The sequence below is a fragment of the Staurois parvus genome, unplaced genomic scaffold, assembly GCF_062004578.1.
Source record: "Staurois parvus isolate SC_StPar_1 unplaced genomic scaffold, SC_StPar_1.0 ptg000106l, whole genome shotgun sequence".
Taxonomy (NCBI): domain Eukaryota; kingdom Metazoa; phylum Chordata; class Amphibia; order Anura; family Ranidae; genus Staurois; species Staurois parvus.
Window position 1 is genome coordinate 2,216,294 of NW_028317902.1, and position 20,263 is coordinate 2,236,556.

A 20,263-nucleotide genomic window follows, 5' to 3' on the forward strand; every position below is an offset into this window, starting at 1 on the left:
TCTGTCTGGACATTGCTGATTGGCCCTGTGCTGATCACATGCACTCTCCCAAGAAAAAAAAAACCCTCTCTAGCAATACACACCAAACTGAGCATGTGCACGCCTACGGTTCGCACAGGTGGTCGCTTAAAAAAGGGGAGGAACACACAAGACAGGATCAACCTGTCTTTTTACACAATGCAGAGAATTAACCCCTTAGATTCCACAGTGAGTATAACAAGCATGCTTTACTGCATATACAGACTGATTTTACTGTTGTGGGTTTAGTAACACTTTAAGGATGTGAATACAGAGCTGCAAACGATTATTTCTGTCTGTTACATCTACCCGGAGTTCAGCTTTAATGTTCTCTAGATGGCCCGTTCATATGGGAAATGATGAATACAGACGGGCCCATACACTATGACATACAGTCATTATTATAATAATACAGGGTTTCTATAGCCAGCAGTTCACAAATTGTGGGCAGACAGTACAGTTACAATGAGGAATCAGAGGGCCCTGCTCGTTACAGCTTACCATCTAAAAACACCCGGCTAGTGAAAAGCTGTGCTTTCCAGGTATATGATAATGGCGTGCTGTGCTGCATCTTCTCAAAGCCCCCAGTCAGTTGTCCTGAATAGAACTGAGCAGCACAACGCACCAAAAATGAACACGCAGGATGTTTTCCAGTGCACTGCTACATGGTGGGAACACCATGCTTTTGTCTGCATTGGAAAATGTAAATGCATGTAGACACCCAAAATGAATTGTGATCTGCACCCAGCCTGATTCATAGTCATTGGGTGTTAGTGGGAAGGAAAGCGTCTATTGGTTAATGGGAGCAAAATATTTGTTTCCTGATTCAGTTCTACTCAGTCATGACAGGCTGAAGAGGAAAGTTCACCACATACAGGCCTAGGCTAGGTTCCCATCAATGCATGTGCAGTTGATGCATTTTTGAGGCCTGTTTTCCAGCATGTTTTTGATGCATTTTTAATGCACTTTGCATTTTTTGGATACGTTAATGTTGCTTGGATGAGGCGTCTGTTGTCATGTAGGAAAACACACTAAAAATGCACCAAAAACACATGTAAATGTTTATCATGCATTTTTGAATGAGATTCCATAGAACTTAATGGAGCCAAAAATGCACCGTAAAAAAAAAAAAAAAAGCCCCTGCACCTTTCCATAACATGCACTGGTGGGAACTGCATGGATGTGAATGTGGGCCATATGAAGTAATGTCAAGTGGACTGTAGTGCGTTTCTGCCATTCTGCAAACAAAAACTGCAAAATGCATAGGTGTGAACCTAGGTTAACATGCAAAATTGTGTGTGTTCCCAACCCACAGGAAAAATACACTTCTCTTTAGCGGACGCTTGGGGGTGCCACTGATTCTTTTTTTTTTATTTATTATTTAACTTTTAATTGATTTTCCAATATAAAAAGAACAACATATTTACAAAAATAATTCACATATACCTATTCCATTATACCCCCCTTTACCCCTCCCCCCATCCACATCCTCTTCCTGACTTATATCCTCTCTCATATTTATCTACTTGTCTCTTTTATCCCCTACATTGCTCTCCCTCAAAATCACAATTAAGACTCCCTCCTGGCTTCTAATTTTCTCCACCAATACCCACCAGTTCCATATATCTTTCAGAGGTTTTAAATTTCAACCAACTACACCACGTTTTCCCGAATGTTTCCATTTTATCCTCCTCTATATGACATAACTCTTCCATCCTATAAATATTTTCGACTCTATTTATCCATTCGTTAATTTTTGGTGTTTCAGGAACCTGCCAAAACTTGGGAATCAGACTCTTAGCCGCACTAATTAGATGATAAAGTACCCTGTTTTTATATCATTTCACCGAGGGCTCAAAGTTATAGAATAAAGAACTCCAGGGATCTTTCTGTACAATTATCCCGCATATCTCCTGAATATAATGAATTATTTCTCTCCAGTAATCCTGTATTTTTGGACAACCCCACCATATATGTACCATTGTAACCCTTTCTCCACATCCTCTCCAACACAAAGGTGATGTGTCTACTTGTTGTCTGTGAGCTATGTTTGGTGTAATATACCATCTAGTTAAACATTTATAATTCATCTCCACTGTGCTCATATTTGTGTTAATTTAAAAACTTTATTCCATTGCTGTACACTATGTGCCACTGATTCTTAATGGCACTCCCACATATCGGCAAAGCGCCCACATTTTCTCTCATGCAAAACCACATGGTGCCACAGAAACGTGCTATTCTGTGTGGTACAACTTGAAAAAAATGGTCGAGGACTTCTTAATCCATGTTTCTGTGGGTAGGGCAGCCCGATGAAATGAATGGGCTTCCTACCTTCAGAATGTGGGTTGCACTGATGTCAACACAGCCTTAGAGTGTTTATTGAAGACTTTTATATATATATATATATATATACACACACACACACACACATACACATATACATACAGTGAAAAACAGGAGTATTTGAACACCCTGCGATTTTGCAAGTTCTCCCACTTAGAAATCATGGAGGGGTCTGAAATTCACATTGTAGGGGCATTCCCAGTCTGAGAGACAGAATTTTAAAAAAAAAAATTCAGGAAATCACATTGTATGATTTTTAAAGAATTTATTTGTCTTGCACTGCTGAACAAAAGTATTTGAACACCTAAGAAACAGCAAGAATTCTGTCTCTCAAAGACCTGTTACTGTGCCTTTAAAAAGTCCACCTCTACTCCACTCATTAATCTAACTTAGTAGCACCTGTCTGAGCTCTTTAAAGACACCTGTCCACCCCACAGTCAGTCAGACGCCAACTACTACCATGGGCAAGACCAAAGAGCTGTCAAAAGACACCAGAGACAAAATTGTGGACCTCAACAAGGCTGGAAAGGCCTATGGGGCAATTGCCAAGCAGCTTGGTGAAAATAGATCAACTGTTGGAGCAATTGTTAGAAAATGAAAGAGGCTAAAGACGACTGTCAGTTTCCCTTGGACTGGGGCTCCATGCAAGATCTCACCTGGTGGGGTATCACTGATGATAAGAAAGGTGAGGAATCAGCCCAAAACTACAAGGGAGGAGCTGGTCAATGACATGAAGAGAGCTGGGACCACAGTTTCAAAGGTCACTGTCAGTAGAACACTACGCCGTCATGGTTTCAAATCATGCATTGGACGGAAGGTTCCACTTGTCAAGTCATCACATGTCCAGGCCCATCTGAAGTTTGCCAATGACCATCTGGATGATCCAGAGGAGGCATGGGAGAAAGTCATGTGGTCAGATGAGACCAAAGTAGAACTTTTTGGTCTAAACTTCACTCGTCGTGTTTGGAGGAAAAAGAAGGATGAGTTGCATCCCAAAAACACCATCCCTACTGTGAAGCATGGGGGTGGTAACATCATGCTTTGGGGGTGCTTTTCTGCAAAGGGGACAGGATGACTGCACTGTATTAAGGAGAGGATGAATGGGGCCATTTATTGTGAGATTTTGAGCAACAACCTCCTTCCCTCAGTCAGAGCATTGAAGATGGGTCGGGGCTGGATCTTCCAACATGACAACGACCCGAAGCACACAGCCAGGATAAGCAAGGAGTGGCTCCGTAAGATGCATATCAAGGTTCTGGAGTGGCCTAGCCAGTCTCCAAACCTAAATCCAATAGAACATCTTTGGAGGGAGCTGAAACTCCGTGTTGCTCAGCGACAGCCCCAAAACCTGACAGATCTAGAGGAGATCTGTGTGGAGGAGTGGGCCAAAATCCCTGTTGCAGTGTGTGCAAACCTGGTCAAGAACTACAGGAAACGTTTGACCTCTGTAATTGCAAACAAAGGCTTCTGTACCAAATATTAACACTGATTTTCCCAGGTGTTCAAATACTTATGTTCAGCGGTGCAAGACAAATAAATTCTTTAAAAATCATACAATGTGATTTCCTGAATTGTTTTTTAAATTCTGTCTCTCAGAGTGGGAATGCACCTACAATGTGAATTTAAGATCCCTCCATGATTTCTAAGTGGGAGAACTTGCAAAATCGCAGGGTGTTCAAATACTTCTGTTCCTCACTGTACATACACACACACACATTATATATATATGTGTATATATATATATATATATATATATATATATATATATATATATATATACACACACATACATATACATACAGTGGGGCAAAAAAGTATTTAGTCAGCCACCAATTGTGCAAGTTCTCCCACTTAAAAAGATGAGAGAGGCCTGTAATTGGCATCATAGGTAGACCTCAACTATGAGAGACAAAATGAGAAAAAAAAATCCAGACAATCACATTGGCTGATTTGGAAAGAATTTATTTGCAAATTATGGTGGAAAATAAGTATTTGGTCACCTACAAACAAGCAAGATTTCTGGCTCTCACAGACCTGTACCTTCTTCTTTAAGAGGCTCCTCTGTCCTGCACTCATTACCTGTATCAATGGCACCTGTTTGAACTTGTTATTAGCATAAAAGACACCTGTCCACTACCTCAAACAGTCACACTCCAAACTCCACTATGGTGAAGACCAAAGAGCTGTCGAAGGACACCAGAAACAAAATTGTAGACCTGCACTAGGCTGGGAAGACTGAATCTGCAATAGGCAAGCAGCTTGGTGTGAACAAATCAACTGTGGGAGCAATAATTAGAAAATGGAAACATACAAGACCACTGATAATCTCCCTCGATCTGGGGCTCCACGCAAGATCTCACCCCGTGGGGTCAAAATGATCACAAGAACGGTGAGCAAAAATCCGAGGACCACACGGGGGGACCTAGTGAATGACCTGCAGAGAGCTGAGACCAACGTAACAAAGGCTACCATCAGTAAAACACTACGCTGCCAGGGACTCAGATCCTGCAGTGCCAGACGTGTCCCCCTGCTTAAGCCAGTACATGTCTGGGCCCGTCTGAAGTTTGCTAGAGAGCATTTGGATGATCCAGAAGAGGATTGGGAGAATGTCATATGGTCAGATGAAACCAAAATAGAACTGTTTGGTAGAAACACAACTCGTCGTGTTTGGAGGAGAGAGAATGCTGAGTTACATCCAAAGAACACCATACCTACTGTGAAGCATGGGGGTGGCAGCATCATGCTTTGGTGTTGTTTCCTTGCAAAGGGACCAGGACGACTAATCCATGTACAGGACAGAATGAATGGGGCCATGTATCGCAAACCTCCTTCCATCAGCAAGGGCATTGAAGATGAAACGTGGCTGGGTCTTCCAACATGACAATGATCCCAAACATACCGCCTGGGCAACGAAGGAGTGGCTTAGTAAGAAGCATTTCAAGGTCCTGGAGTGGCCTAGTCAGTCTCCAGATCTCAACCCCATAGAAAACCTTTGGAGGGAGTTGAAAGCTCGTGTTGCCCAGCGACAGCCCCAAAACATCACTGCTCTAGAGGAGATCTGCATGGAGGAATGGGCCAACATACCAGCAACAGTGTGTGCCAACCTTGTGAAGACTTACAGTAAACGTTTGACCTCTGTCATTGCCAACAAAGGATATATAACAAAATATTGAGATGAACTTTTGATATTGACCAAATACTTATTTTCCACCATAATTTGCAAATAAATTCTTTCTAAATCAGCCAATATGATTGTCTGGATTTTTTTTCTCATTTTGTCTCTCATAGTTGAGGTCTACCTATGATGCCAATTACAGGCCTCTCTCATCTTTTTAAGTGGGAGAACTTGCACAACTGGTGGCTGACTAAATACGTTTTTGCCCCACTGTATATACACACATATATATAATGTGTATGTGTGTATATATGTGTGTGTGTATATATGTATATATATATATATATATATAATGTGTATATATATATATGTGTGTGTATATGTGATATATATGTATGTGTGTGTATATACATAAATATATATATATATGCACATACATACATACACACACACACACACACACACACACATATATATATACACACACACATATATATATATATATATATATATATATACACATACATACATACATACATACATACACACACACATATATATATATACATACATATATGCATACATACACACACATATATACATACACACACATATATATACATACACACACATATACTGTATATACATACACACACACACACACACACACATATATATATGTATATATAGTTCCTAATGGCCAGTTTCAATGTGCATTTTACTGCACATTGCTGCAACACGTAGGCACTTTGTGTGGTGCATTGACATTCAATAGTAACGGTAGGGCAGTCCAGTGAAATGAATGGGCTGCCCTACCTAAAGAATGCAGATTGCACTGATATCATCACAGCCTTAGAGTGTTTACTGGAGACTTTTATATATATATATATATATATATATATATATATATATATATATATATATATATATAAATATATATATATAAATATATATATATCCTAATGGCCAGTTTCAGTGTGCATTTTATTGCACATTACTGCAACACATAGCACTTTGTGTGATGCATTGACATTCAATAGTAATGGCACCCCAATGCACAAGTACAATAGGTACCAACACACTACGCTGGGATAAAATAGATCATTTGGTCCTCTGCTGTGCACACAACACCACAACCCAATGGAACACAAGGTCTTAAGGGGCCCTGTGAGTGAAGAGAGGGATTGTGAGCTGAAGCAGCAGATAGTTGTGTGTGTTTCTACCAGGTAGTACAATTAGGTGTGAAGTATATATAATCTAAAGCACTGTAGAGGCAATTAGACTTGTGGAGTTCTTGTGCTGTCAGGACTATCCCTCTGATGAAATAAAACCCTGCAGGCTTTGCTAGATTTCCCCATTCCCTGTCTGTATTACCCTGAGCCGGCACATACTGTACAGAGCATTGCTAGACTGCCAGGCTGATGCCCACAGGGCTCTTCTGCTGCTCCGAGCCCCGGGGATTGTCAGGGGTGATATAGATGGTGCTCTCAGCAGGCTGATAATTACTGGAAGATTCAGAGAAATGTGCCGTAATTGGCATATGTAATGAGTTAGATTTCCTGCTAAGCACCCAGTCATTTACAGATTGCTGATCTCGACTGCTAGTGTCACCCGGTAAAGCCTGTGTTGTAAATACTGAAAATCTTAAAAGATTGATGTGCGCAGACATTGCAAAACACACCGCTGTTACAAATATAGGACACAAAAAGTTTAAGATAAACTCTCACTAGCTCTTACAGATTACATTCCAGACAGGTCACAGTATTCAGTAATAATAGAACAGATAGACATGTACCGGCAGATGTAAATTATATACCATTACAAAAGATTTCTTAAGCTGTAGTCAAGTGCATGTGCCTAGGCTCATTCTAAAGCTGGCCATAGACAGATCTAAATAAAGCCAGTTCAGCAGGGACCAACCACATCTCAATCCATGTGTGGCCATCCCTGTTTAACAGAAATGGGTCATTAGATCGACTTCTGTAACAGCCATGGTGGAAAGTCGCTGATCAATGTACAGTGTTCCAGTTGGGGATTACGCCATCTACTCTGCTTGCGGTGGAATCTGTTTGTTTTTTTCGTTCAGCCTGCTGGTTAAACAAAAAAAAAGGTCCATCTATGGCCAATTTAAGAAGTTTGAGAAGAGCATCTTGGGTGAATTATTTCACCTTAATCTGTTAAAAGTAGGAGGAAGAATTCCCTCAGTCTTCCCTACCGCAGAAATCACTTACCAGGGTTGCAAAGGTCGCACTCGCAACTGGGTCCTGGCATTCCGCCACCCTAACTGAGCGGCACAAGTTTTCCTCTATAGCCAAGTGCTTGCTCAGGGCTACCACTGACCTGCTTGTTTGGAGAATATTAGGCACTCCACGCTAGCTGACAGCCCCAGTCCTCCTCTAGCTATCCCCGTTTGTATAGAGTGGCGCCGGCTTTATACCATAGCCAAGTGCTTGCTCTGTGCTCCCTCCGAACTGTCAGTCTGAGAGCAGTGGCTCCAACCTTCCCTGTGCCACCACCCACCTGTTACCAGCTTCAGGGAGTGAAGGGAAAGCCATACTGACAGACCATCCATCCAATGCACAGAAGGGATCTCAGGAGACTCGTCTGGTGAGTAATTATTGATGGGCTTGAATCAAAGTGCATTTTTTGGGAGTGCATTGGATTATGATTTTTAAATACCCTCAATAACTTTTTATATGTCATTCTTCCTAGGCCTAGGTATGCTCAATAGGCTTTGTTCTGCGTAAAACTCAATAAATTGCAAAATTGCAATGTATGGCTTCCAGTGGCACTGGGTCATTGGTGTGTATTGATGATGTGACAGGGCAGCACAGTGGCTAAGTAGTTGGCACTTCAACCTGGCAGTACTAGGGTCACTGGTTCGATTCCCAACCACGGCACCACCTGCCTGGAGTTTGCATGTTCTCCCTGTGTGGGTTTCCTCTGGAAACTCCGGTTTCCTCCCACACTCCAAAGACATGCTGGTATGTTAATTGGATCCTGTCTAAATTGGCCTTAGTATGTGTATACCCTTGAGGGTTAGGGACTGATGCGAATGTACAATATATATGTAAAGTGCTGCGTAAATTGACAACGCTATATAAGTACCCATAATAAATAAATAAATGTGACAGAAGACAGAAGCAGCCGGATGAATTCTTCAGTTTTTAGAGATATAGTATCAGCACAGATTCAGCCAAATGCAGCAAAGTTGATTGGATGGAGCTTGACAGTACAGATGGATAATGATCCAAAACACACTGCAAAAGCAACCCAGGAGCTTTTGAAGGAAAAGAAGTGGAATATTCTGCAATGGCGGAGTCAATCACCTGATCTCAACCCAATTGAGCATGCATTTTACTTGATGAAAGCAAAACTAAAGGCAGAAAGACCCACAAAGAACAACTGAAGACAGCTGCAGTTAGAGCCTGACAAAGCATCAGACAGAAAGGAGGAAACCCAGTCTTCGGTCATGTCCATGGATTCCAGACTTCAGGCAGTCATTGCCAGTAAAAGATTCTCAACAACATATTAAAAATGAACATTTTATTTATGATTCTATTCATTTGTCAAATTACTTTTGAGCCCCTGATAATGGAGGGACTGTGTATAAAAATGGTTGCAGTTCCTAAAATTTATGTTCAACCCCTTTAATTAAAACTGAAAGTCTGCACTTCAAATTCATTTGGATTGTTTCATTTTAATTTACTCTGGTGGCATACAGAGCCAAAAGTATAACAATTGTGCCCATGTCCAAATATATATGAACCTAACTGTATATAAAAAAATTCCAGTAGTGTTTATTCAACGAATACCATTCCTATTAGAGGCATTCATATGAAACAAATACAGCTTCAGAATTATGCGAGGGAGAGTAAGATTGAGGCAAAGTAGGATATCTAAAAGGAGAAGACATTGGAGAAAATAGAATGTAGAGAAGGGGCAAGAGGTAAAAAAGAGGAGGGGAAGCTAATCCCATTTGGTGCACCTTCTTATTGACAATAAACAAATAAGGAAGGCCATAGATTATGCAATTTTCTTTCCTTCCACAGGTGGGAGGGAAAAAAATTGCTCGATTCCCCCATCAATTCTTGACTGTGTTGGTGGGGGAATCCCTTCCTCAGTGCTATTGTCTTCTGCCGGCGGGGAGCCTTCCCTACCAGCAGAACACACAGATTAATGTTGCTGGCTATAGCTAGAGGCACTAACTGTTCAGGAACAACCCATCAGGCTGATTGTATACACCAGGGTGCTGAACTGGCCGAATTTCGATCCATGTATGGCCCCATTAACCACTTCCCGACCGGCCGTTGCATATAAACGGCCGGACGGTGGCACTGCAGGGTCGGGTGGCCATTTATAAACGGCCTCCCCGCACCCTGTTTGTGCGCACTCCCTGGGAGCGCGCAGCACCGCGATCCGGTGCCTGCTGTGTCCTCCGGACACAGTGAAACACCGATCGTCGGACGGGACCTCTGTACGAGGTCCTGATCATGTGATCACTGATTGGCCAATCAGTGATCACATGCAAAGTAGTAAGCAAGATGTCACTTGTGACATCATTGCTTACTACGTGTGAAATATGTGAATGATCACAGAGGTCACATGGTACAAGGCTATTCACAACAGCCTTGTACCATGTGACAAGCTGTGACCAATCACAGCTCACTCAGTACTTCTCAATGAGTGCAAGAATGCAGACAGAGAGAAAGAGAAATGATTGCTTTAACATCCTATATGGGTGTAAAAGCAATCAGTGTAAAAAAAAAAAAAAATCTTCATCACCCCCCACAAGTAGTACAGTGTCACCATGGTGACACTGTACTGCTAGGGTGACAGTATGTAAAAAAAATAAATAAATAAAAAATAATATAAAAAAATAAAATAAAAATGTAAAAAAAAAAAATGTTTAAAAATTATAATTTTTGGTTATAAACTAATTTGGATTTTTTTTTTACTAAAAAGATGACGGAATAAATTTTGGCCAAGATTTATGATGAAATATTATTTATTTGCAAAATTTTATAAAAAAAACACTTTTTTCAAAATTTTGGGACTTTTTCATTTACATAGCAAAAAAAATAAAAATCCCAGGGGTGAATAAATACCACCAAAATAAAGCTTTATCTGTCTCAAAAAAATGGTAAAAAATTCATTTGGGTACAGTGTTGCATGACCGCACAATTGTCATTTAATGTGTGATAGCGCTGAAAGCTGAAAATTGCCCTGGTCAGGAAGGGGGTATAAGTGTCTGGTCTGGAAGTGGTTAAGAATGACTGGTCGAAGGACGATGAAAATGTAATATAAATATGTAAAGTGTAACAATTATTCCTTAGCATGCAATCTGCTTGGGAAAAAAATATCTGCTGCTAGGAATGGTTCAATTTTTTGTTTCTGTAATATTAAACAGGGTTGGCTAAGTGAGAGATTCAAGTCAATGGGAGTAACACTCATTTCTTAGAATGTAGTTTGTATACTCTCATTGAAAACTCTTATTTAATGAGCTTTTATAATATATTAAAGCTCAGATTTTAGAGGAAAATGCACGGAAGAACAGAATGTAAAGCCATAATACAAACATTTTTTCTGATATAAATCAATGAAAAAAATGACAGATTCCTAGGCTACACCTCCCCGCTATTATATGAATGCCATGTGCTGGGAATCAAACTCAACCGCCCACACTCATAACTTGATGCAGGAAAGAAACACTGCCATACACCAATGGCATCACTGGAATCCAAGTTTATTTCATGAAAAAAAACACAATCACTGCAATGATAGTCCCTACACTGGGACCGACCCCACTAACACATTTCACCAAACTGGGCTTAATCGTATAGATCTCTACAGATTCCAGTGACACCGTGTGTGTACAGCAGTCTTACTTTCCTGCATTGACAAAATTGTGAACAAGAATCTGATTTTTGATGCTCAGTGTGAGCCCCCCCCCCCATGTCAGTGCAGTATCAGTGTCTGGATTGAAGCAGTAATAAAACTGCCAGCTCCTAGTTCTAAGCAGATGGTGATCCTCTGAAATCCCAAAGGTGCTCATTGCTTCTCAGGGTCACCATTTGTGTTTAGAACCTTGGATAAAGACACAGATGTCTAAGACTAAGAGGGTTGTTGAATTGCGCCTGTAAGTACAAGTGTCCTTTGGTGTTTGTGTGTGTCAGGGTCTGTGTACCCATCAGAGCCGGATCTAGGGAGGTGCTGGGGAGGGCTGTGCCCACCTCGATTTTAGCTGTGCCCCCCCCAGGTCTCTAAAAATGCATCCACTAATCCATGAGCCAGTCTGATGCAGACAGTTGATATAAGGAGGCACACAGATGGGTACAATCCATGTAAGGGAAGCACTCTGATGGGGACACCTGATGTAAGGGGGCACTCTGATGGGGTCTCTGATAGGACACCTGATGTAAGGGGGCACTCTGATGGGGTCTCTGATAGGACACCTGATGTAAGGGGGCACTCTGATGGGGTCTCTGATAGGACACCTGATGTAAGGGGGCACTCTGATGGGGTCTCTGATAGGACACCTGATGTAAGGGGGCACTCTGATGGGGTCTCTGATAGGACACCTGATGTAAGGGGGCACTCTGATGGGATCTCTGATAGGACACCTGATGTAAGGGGGCACTCTGATAGGACACCTGATGTAAGGGGGCACTCTGATGGGGTCTCTGATAGGACACCTGATGTAAGGGGGCACTCTGATGGGGTCTCTGATAGGATACCTGATGTAAGGGTGCACTCTGATGGGGACTTTGATGGGACGCCTGATGTAAAGGGCCACTCTGATGGGGACACCTAATGTAAGGGGGCACTCTGATGGGGAAAGTTGATGTAAGGGGGAACTCTGATGGAGGCACTCTCATGGGGACACCTGATGGGAACTCAATGTAAAGGAGGCCTCTGATGAGGACTCCTGAGTTAAAGAGGGACTCTGATAGGAACATCTGATATAAGGAGGACAGGTTCTGTGTCAGCCTGATACATACTAGTGCTTCCCAGGTCATGACACTGTGTGACAGACTCTCTGATTCACACAGTGTTGGCATTATGCCCCATGACTTTTTTTTTTTACTGCACCCCCAGACCAGATAGGCTAGATCCGGCCCTGGTACCCATCCCTGTGTAGCTGAGTCCATACAGCTGATGCATCTCCATTTACTTTTTATAGGCTGCCTGCATGCATGCTGTACAGGGCTGAGCGCTCACATGAATGACCCCTAACAGGACAGACAGGAAAATGACACCCCTTATGTCTTAGTTCAGCATTACAGCTTCTTGTGTCATGTGCTTGTGTCTTGTGTAACTGTATGGAATTACCATCCAAAGAGCAATCTGGTGATGTGTGAATCTACAGGAAGGAATTAGTGGTGTCACCTGCCTGGCTGTGCAGTATGGCAGGAGTGTGTTAAACACAAGACTGAAAAGATGTAGGAATTCTTTGGCAGCTGAAACAGTTCACTTGTATGCAGCTGTTTATTTGGCTGTTTGCATTAACTTCCACAAATCCCTTAAAGTGAAATATGCATATACCTCCATAGTGTGTCTCAATTAAGAGCACTAAATGTCATCTCTGTCTGCTGCTTAGTTCCTCTGCTATCAGCATAAATCACTTTTGACAAGTTTCCCTGACACCAAGAGAAAAATGATGACAGGGGAAAGAACCTCCAGCAGACTGACAGCCTCAGCTCTGTTCCTGTGTGCTGTGTAAAGGGGTGTGTCCCTGCCCTCCAATCAGCTCTCAGAGCTGTCCTCACTGAGCTCTGCAGTGTGTAATTTCAGCTCTCCACTCTGAACTCTCAGACAAGCTTTATAAATTCAGCACTTTTGTAGAGAAGAGAAGATGGCAGATAAAGAGGTACATCTTATGTAGGAGGATTTGGTTCATCTCTGTGTATCACCTGAGGCCACTCACTTCACTGGGTATATGTGAGCAAGAGCTTGTTCAATAAATTTGTTAAAAAAAAAAAAAAAAGTAAACCGCAGTTGGCGTGTGCTGTGAAGGGAAGGGTGTCGATGCGTTGAATTCATGCAGTGCACAATTGACTTTTTCTTCCAACTTCATTGAAATGTCACACAATTACAATTCATTTGTCTTTATTCACTGCAGTGCGTTGTGACGCAGAGTAGTGTATTGCGACATTCTGCGCTAAAAAAATGACTTCTTTCAGCGTACATCTCTGTGCGCTGTGATGTGAACTGATCAGATAGAACTCGAGATATATTGCATTGTCCTTGTGTTGTGCCTGCATTGCACAATGCAGCCAAAAGAGGCTGGTATGGATGAGCCCTAAGTCGAAGCAAAATAAAAAAACTAATTCATTACATATTTGCAATACATGCATGCCCCCCACACCCCACACCCCACACACACACACACACACACACACACACACACACTTTGTCTCTTTAAAACCCCTCTCAATAACATAAGAGGGAGGTGTTCTGTAGTCCAGAACTCAGAGAGGACTGACAGCACTGCTTCTGATTTCCGGGCAGAGGCAGAGTTATCACCTTAATACAAAAAGCCAGGAGCTTGCTGGATGTATGGCAGGATCAACAGGTATTTTTTGTACTTGCAGTGTTTTTTAAAGCAGAAGGGGAAAAGTCCATGTGTTGCAGAGATGTACTAAATAGGATTTTTTTTTTACCCAGAAATACATCCTCAATTTCATGCCATCAACTTTTCTCCTATCTGGAAGGTAAAATGTTAAATGCTGTAGTCATTGGCTGTGATGTGATTATCAGCAGACTGCTAATAGAGGAGAACAAGTGTCAGTGCTTTATGTACAGTACACAGATACAGATAAAGCAGGTGCTGAAGGCAGATAAGGACCTGCCAGGGGGACAGTCAGTAGGTCTTATAAGAGGTACTTATCGTCCATCATCTGCTGTGTATATAGAACTAGCTGTGCTGATTCATGTTTGCCCAGCCAGCAGTCTGCTCTACTCACCAGTTTCAGGGACTGCAGAGAGGGACTCTTCTTTATCTTCCCGGACTTCACTGATCCATCACATGACTCATTGTCTCCATGTGCTGAACTGGACACACCAAGGTCAGGGGAAGAAATCTGCTCCAGACTAGAGGACCTGAAACGCTCCAGCTTGGGCCGCGAGGTCAGGCCAATACTGGAAAAGATTTTCCTCATCCCGCTACGGATGTCTCCCTTTTTTACTGCAAGCTGCAATGAGCTGTGGGGTGCAAGACACAAGGATGCCTGTTAGTGACATAGCTAAACCGTCCTGTTAATAGAAGAGCATTTTTTAATATCCAACAGAAAAACTATTTCTCCATTTTATTGCACATGTTGCTGTGTGGTACACTATGTATGTTAATATTATATACAGAGATTTGTAGTTGCTGCTTCTGGCTGTTTGTATGTGAGGTAGTGCAGTCAGCATCCTTGCTGAATGCCTGCTCTGAGAAAACTACTTCCAGGTGAAACTCCTACATATGAAAAGGATCTACATGGGCTGGCCATATTGTGTTATTCTGCATTTTGGGGAAAAAAAAGAAGAGATATCAACCTCCCCAAAATATGTGTAGTTAGGTAAAACTCAGAGACAAAACCTTTAGTTCTTAATGAAATCTGTTGGCAATCTATAGCTGATCATGGGCAATAGATGATGGTTGGACTTGGTTTACACAGCTAGCATTGCAGCTTATCAATTCTTAGTCAAGGTGGCTGCATTTGTTTTCATGAGGTTCCCATGCAGGCTACGTTTTCAGAAGAGGTGCAGGGACTTCTTCTCTGCATGTCACAGGGCACGGGAGCCCATTCAAATGAATGGGCTCTCGTGCCCGCGCTAAACGCGGCCCACACGGACGCATATATGTGAACCAGGGGTTAGGCAGGAATTGTGTTCCTGGCTAGATCACCAGGGAAAAATAGCCAAAAAAAGAAAAAAAACAGCCACCACATTTAATGATTGGTAATCTGCCATATATAAAATGTTTGTTTTTGGGTTTAATATTTTAAAGTGGAATTGAAACTTCAAAAAAGGCAACTGTGATAGATAAATGTTTCCCCCTACTTGTCAGTTCTTAGAAATATCATGGGGAGCCTGCACACCCTACCTGACAAGGCCATAACCTCCGCCCCCCCCCCCCCCCAAAAAAAAAAAAAAAATCAGAACAATGTTTGTGTTAATACAATAAAATCATTATTAGGGAACACAATCAAACAAAATTCCTGCTTAGCCCCGGTCACATCAAAGCCGATTTTGAAATCGTGCAACTTACAGTGAAGTCGCACGTTTTCAAAATCAGGTGACCTGCCAATTTTAGTTGCCATTTGCAAGACATCTGACACAGATGTCTATGCAAATCGCAACAAAAGTAATGCATGTACTACTTTAGAAATCGGTGCAGCTCCAACCAAATCTGCTCTAATAGCAGACAATAGGGTGCGCCTTGGGATACAATTTTCAAGTCACATGGCATGCAAATCACATACCAAGTCACACCTGATGTGATCGGGGTGTAAATCTAAAAGATAAAACTGTATTGAGTTACTATAGCTCTGTGTGTAATGAGGTCTGGGGGCTTATTCAGGGTGGCCTGTACAGTGTGAATCACTGGCTGAAGCTGTGTGCAGGCAGCCTGTATTACAGCCTTATGCTGGAAGATTGCAGCTGCAGGTCCTAATTTGATGTGTATGTGGGTACAGGTCTATGACCCCAAGCATAGACAGCAGATCCTGTACAGGAGGGGGTGATCGGAGGGGGGAGGGGGGCTTTTACTGTAACTGATACTTCTGTAGTCTCCCCCCACCCCTGCAGCAGCTGAAAGCCAGTGGGAGAGGAGGGAAGCCGGAAGTGCTGCTGGGGGAGGGGAGAGGACAGTCAGCTGGGGGAATCACATCCTGTACAGGAGGGGTTGATCAGTTTGCTGGGGGTAATTACAAGAAACAATCCCCTGTATGACTCTCCCTGCATCAGGTGAAAGCTGGCAGGAGGGAGAAGAGGAGTAGCCGACTTTCAGCTGCTGCAGGGAGAGCCATACAGGGGATCTGTGTCTGTAATTACCCCCTGGCAAACCGATCACCCTGTCATGTACAGGATCCGATTTTTTTCAGCTTTCCAGGCCCCCTCTGCTGAACTGAAAGGGCCCGGGCTTCGTACAGGAGCCCCATTGTAACCCCTTATTGGTGACCTTGCCTGCCAGAAGTAATGTAATCATGCATGCAACCCCAATGTACATTTACAGCACCCCCTCTTTGCTACGAAGATGTGGCTCCCATGCACGTGCATGGCAGTGACATCATCGTCATTTAAGCGGCTGACAGATGGAACCCAGAAAGAAACCTGGGAAAATATGAAAGCGCCGGTGACAGCAGACACTGCAGCGCTGGTGGGTTGGTGTCACAGGTAAGTCTGCCATAATGTGCTAATATACGGTGCTAACACAATATAGCATAACATTCCTGGGGCCCATTTAATAAAAAAAAATATCAGAGTTTATTTTGCTTTGAGTCTGTGACAAATCCAGCCTAGACAGTTACCAGAACTTCCAAAAATGATCAGCTGGTACCCAAAGCAAGAGGAAATCAGCCACCCCAAAACAATGGTCTCATGTCTACAAGAACCTAAAAAATGGTAATCTGCAATATAATAACTTTTCGGTTCTGGTTTTATATCCACTTTAAGGGCTCTTGCACAGTTACAGTGGAGTGGGGTGCCCTCTGAAGAGAAATCTGCATTCGGATTGCTTTTAAGTCAATTCTAGCGACCACTCAGAATGTTTGACTTCCCTCACTTTCATTAAAAGGACAATTGTCACCAGGAAGTATAGTAGTATAGTAAAGGTGACTCTCCCTAGTAGGGGCGCAGACTGCAATAAAAACAGTAATTCTACCCTTCTATACTTTATCCCCCAAAAGATGGATCTAGATACACTTCAGGTTTTTGTGGAGAATAAAGCATTATATATCAAATTCTGCAGGAGAGTAACAATACAGTAGAACTGAAGGCAAACCACTTTTTTTTTATTTCAGATATAGTAAGGGAGGGTTATAACCCTATCAAGTATTTTGCCATCTGTGTCCCATTGGGGAGATTTCCCTTCACCTTCTGCCCCATAGCCACAACAGAAAGTTAAAGGAAATTACAACAAAGTGAAGGAAATCTCTGCTTTTCACCAGATCACCAGAACTAGTGTTCCCATTTCTACAGTGTTCTGGCCACCACTCACAATTTAGGATTTTCTTTCACTATTACTGATGACGATCCCCACAGAGAGCAAGAAAAACCTGTCACGTGTTCTAACTCCTCTCCACTTCATCTAAAACTAGAAAAAAAATATTTTGCCATCAGTTACACTTTAACCCCTTGACGCCGGCGACTCCCGGCCCTTTAAGGGTTTCAGAAGCTGGGAGACAGGGTTTACGGTCATGTGACCACCATGACACGACGTCACAATGGTCATATGATCGGGAAAGGTCCCAATCGAAAGAGGAGATCGAGACCTTTCTGTGAGTACCGCACATGTGTGCTGGGAGCGCGCAGGGCTAGAGCTCTCAGCACATATGTTTTTTTTTTAATAGAATGCAAATGTGCGGCCACTCGGCATCTATGCCTAGACACCGGGAGGTCGCACATTTTCAGTCAGCCGGCATGAAGAGTTTAAAGGAAAGTTGTACTCAGATAAAGAAACTAGTGTTTGGGAGCACGCGCGGCATGAGCACGCACGGCATGAGCTCTCAGCACATATGTTTTTTTTTTAACAGACTGCAAATGTGCGGCCGCTCGGCGTCTATGCCCAGACGCCGGGAGGCCGCACATTTTCAGTCGGCCGGCATGAAGAGTTTAAAGGAAAGTTGTACTCAGATAAAGAAACTAGTGTTAAAGCGGAGTTCCACTCAAAAGTGGAAGCTCTGCTTATTTGCCTCCTCCCCCCTCCACTGCCATATTTGGCACCTTTTGGGGGGAGTGGATATCTGGTTTTGACAGGTACCCGTTCCCACTTTCTGCTCAGTTTGCCGCGGCGAAGTGAGCCGGAAGTTCGTCCCCCTCCTTCCTCCCGCAGTCTCCTGGGAACCTTCACAGGTCCCAGAAGACTGCCGGACAAATGAGAATGTGCAGTGCGACTCGCACATGCGCAGTGGGCACCCGGCTGTGAAGCCACAAGCTATCACAGCCTGGTGCCCACAGTTGTGATGCCGGCGCCGGGGAGAGAAGAGGCAGTGAAGGGACGGTGCGGGTGAGAACATCGCTGGACTCCGGAACAGGTAAGTGTGTGTTTATTAAATGTCAGCAGCTACAGTTTTTTGTAGATTCTGACTTTTAATAAACACAAAGAACACTAAATTATTTCTGAAAATGCTATTTATCAGTCCTTTTGTGTTATTGAATGGAACAAGCATGTAGCAGGTGAAGCCACTTTTCTTGATTTTAATTGGCCTTGGGCCATCTACAAGTAATGTATTAAAGGCAGATGATGAACATGTCAGTGAGGCAACGATCAGTTTCTGATGAAGAGGTCTCAGGTTTCTTTTAAGGCTACCTATGTACCTATCTATGTATGTAGCATTCACTCACCCCTCATCTGTTACTTCCAGGTACCGGTCCTTGGTTGAAATTCCCAAATCACTTGTTTGGCAGTAAAAGCTGTTTTCACGGGAACATTGGCCAGATCCTTTAAAAAGAAAGTCAAATGTAGATGCAAAAAAAAATCAGTTTCACATTTCTACCTTTTAGGTACAGCATACCTGTCGCTCTATCCATTTTCCTGAACTACGGTATATTTAGACAAGGTGTTCCCGATACACTGCACCAAATAAATACCACAACAGAACCACACATTATCCAAAGACATACAATATTAACAATCCCAAGTGTACTCGGTCCTTCAGAGGGAAGGTATTCTAGAAGCAGGTTCATGAGTGTTCATAGGATCTCTATTATCCTGCCTTGTCTGGAGGAAGGTGGAAAGGTCTGGCAGCAGAGTCTTAGAATACCAGGAATGTATAAGGGAAATGTTAAGGATATGTACATGATGAAATGACTTAGCCCAGGCCCCTTAACCCACCGAACATGTTATGTGACTTTTACTGGGAAAATAAAATGAGAATGTGCTGTTGCGGGTAGGCAGCATCGAATGGAACTGAACCACTAATGTTTCCCTTGGGGAACCCAAGTGGCTTATGCCTGGTTTGCTCCTTCATTTCGGCTTTTCAATAATAGGATGGACTGGGCAAGTCCCACAGACATTCTGTGTCAATGATTTATTTGAAATCAACTAGAGATCATTATCCGTGGCCAGCTTTTTTTATTGGGCGCAGAAGATGTTTTATAATTCTTGGACAATCCCTTGATTGAGTCAGAATTTTACTGGCCACATGCAGCAGATTTAAAGCAAATTTAACTTGCTTTCAATTCCAGAAACAACCGTATGTACTTAGTGGTGTATTTAGGTTTTGTGCTGCCCTAGGCAACACAAACATCGTCTGTCCCCACGGACACCAACCAACACAACCCCCCCTTCCTCCTCCTGTGGAGAGAGCCTGATATTCACCAACAACCCCCATGCCTCCCACCCGGGAGAGCCTTCCACTACCCCCCTTACCTGGTGATACAGAAACACTCATCTTCACAGCTCCGGACATCTCCGGGTACAAGAGCCAGGCTCTACATACATCATCAAGCAGCCCGCAGCCTCTCTCGGATCCCACGGTGCACGTGTCCCTTCTTTCATCCCTTCTTCTGGGGAGAGGCCCTGCCGCCCTAAAAAATACCGCCCTAGGCAAGTGCCTTGTGGTAAATATGCCCCTG

At 42.9% G+C, this 20,263-nt stretch overlaps 1 protein-coding gene across 2 annotated transcripts in view; it reads right to left on the reverse strand.

Moving 5' to 3' along the window:
* KIAA1614 (KIAA1614 ortholog) overlaps positions 1–20,263 on the reverse strand; it is a 74,145-nt gene that overhangs the window by 11,795 nt on the left and 42,087 nt on the right. For both annotated transcript variants that reach the window (XM_089671479.1, XM_089671478.1), the window contains exons 6-7: positions 19,031–19,127; positions 14,446–14,683 (exon numbers count right to left, since the gene is read on the reverse strand). In XM_089671479.1, coding sequence (XP_089527605.1) covers positions 14,446–14,683; positions 19,031–19,127 — 335 coding nt within the window. The remainder of the gene's footprint in view (positions 1–14,445; positions 14,684–19,030; positions 19,128–20,263) is intronic.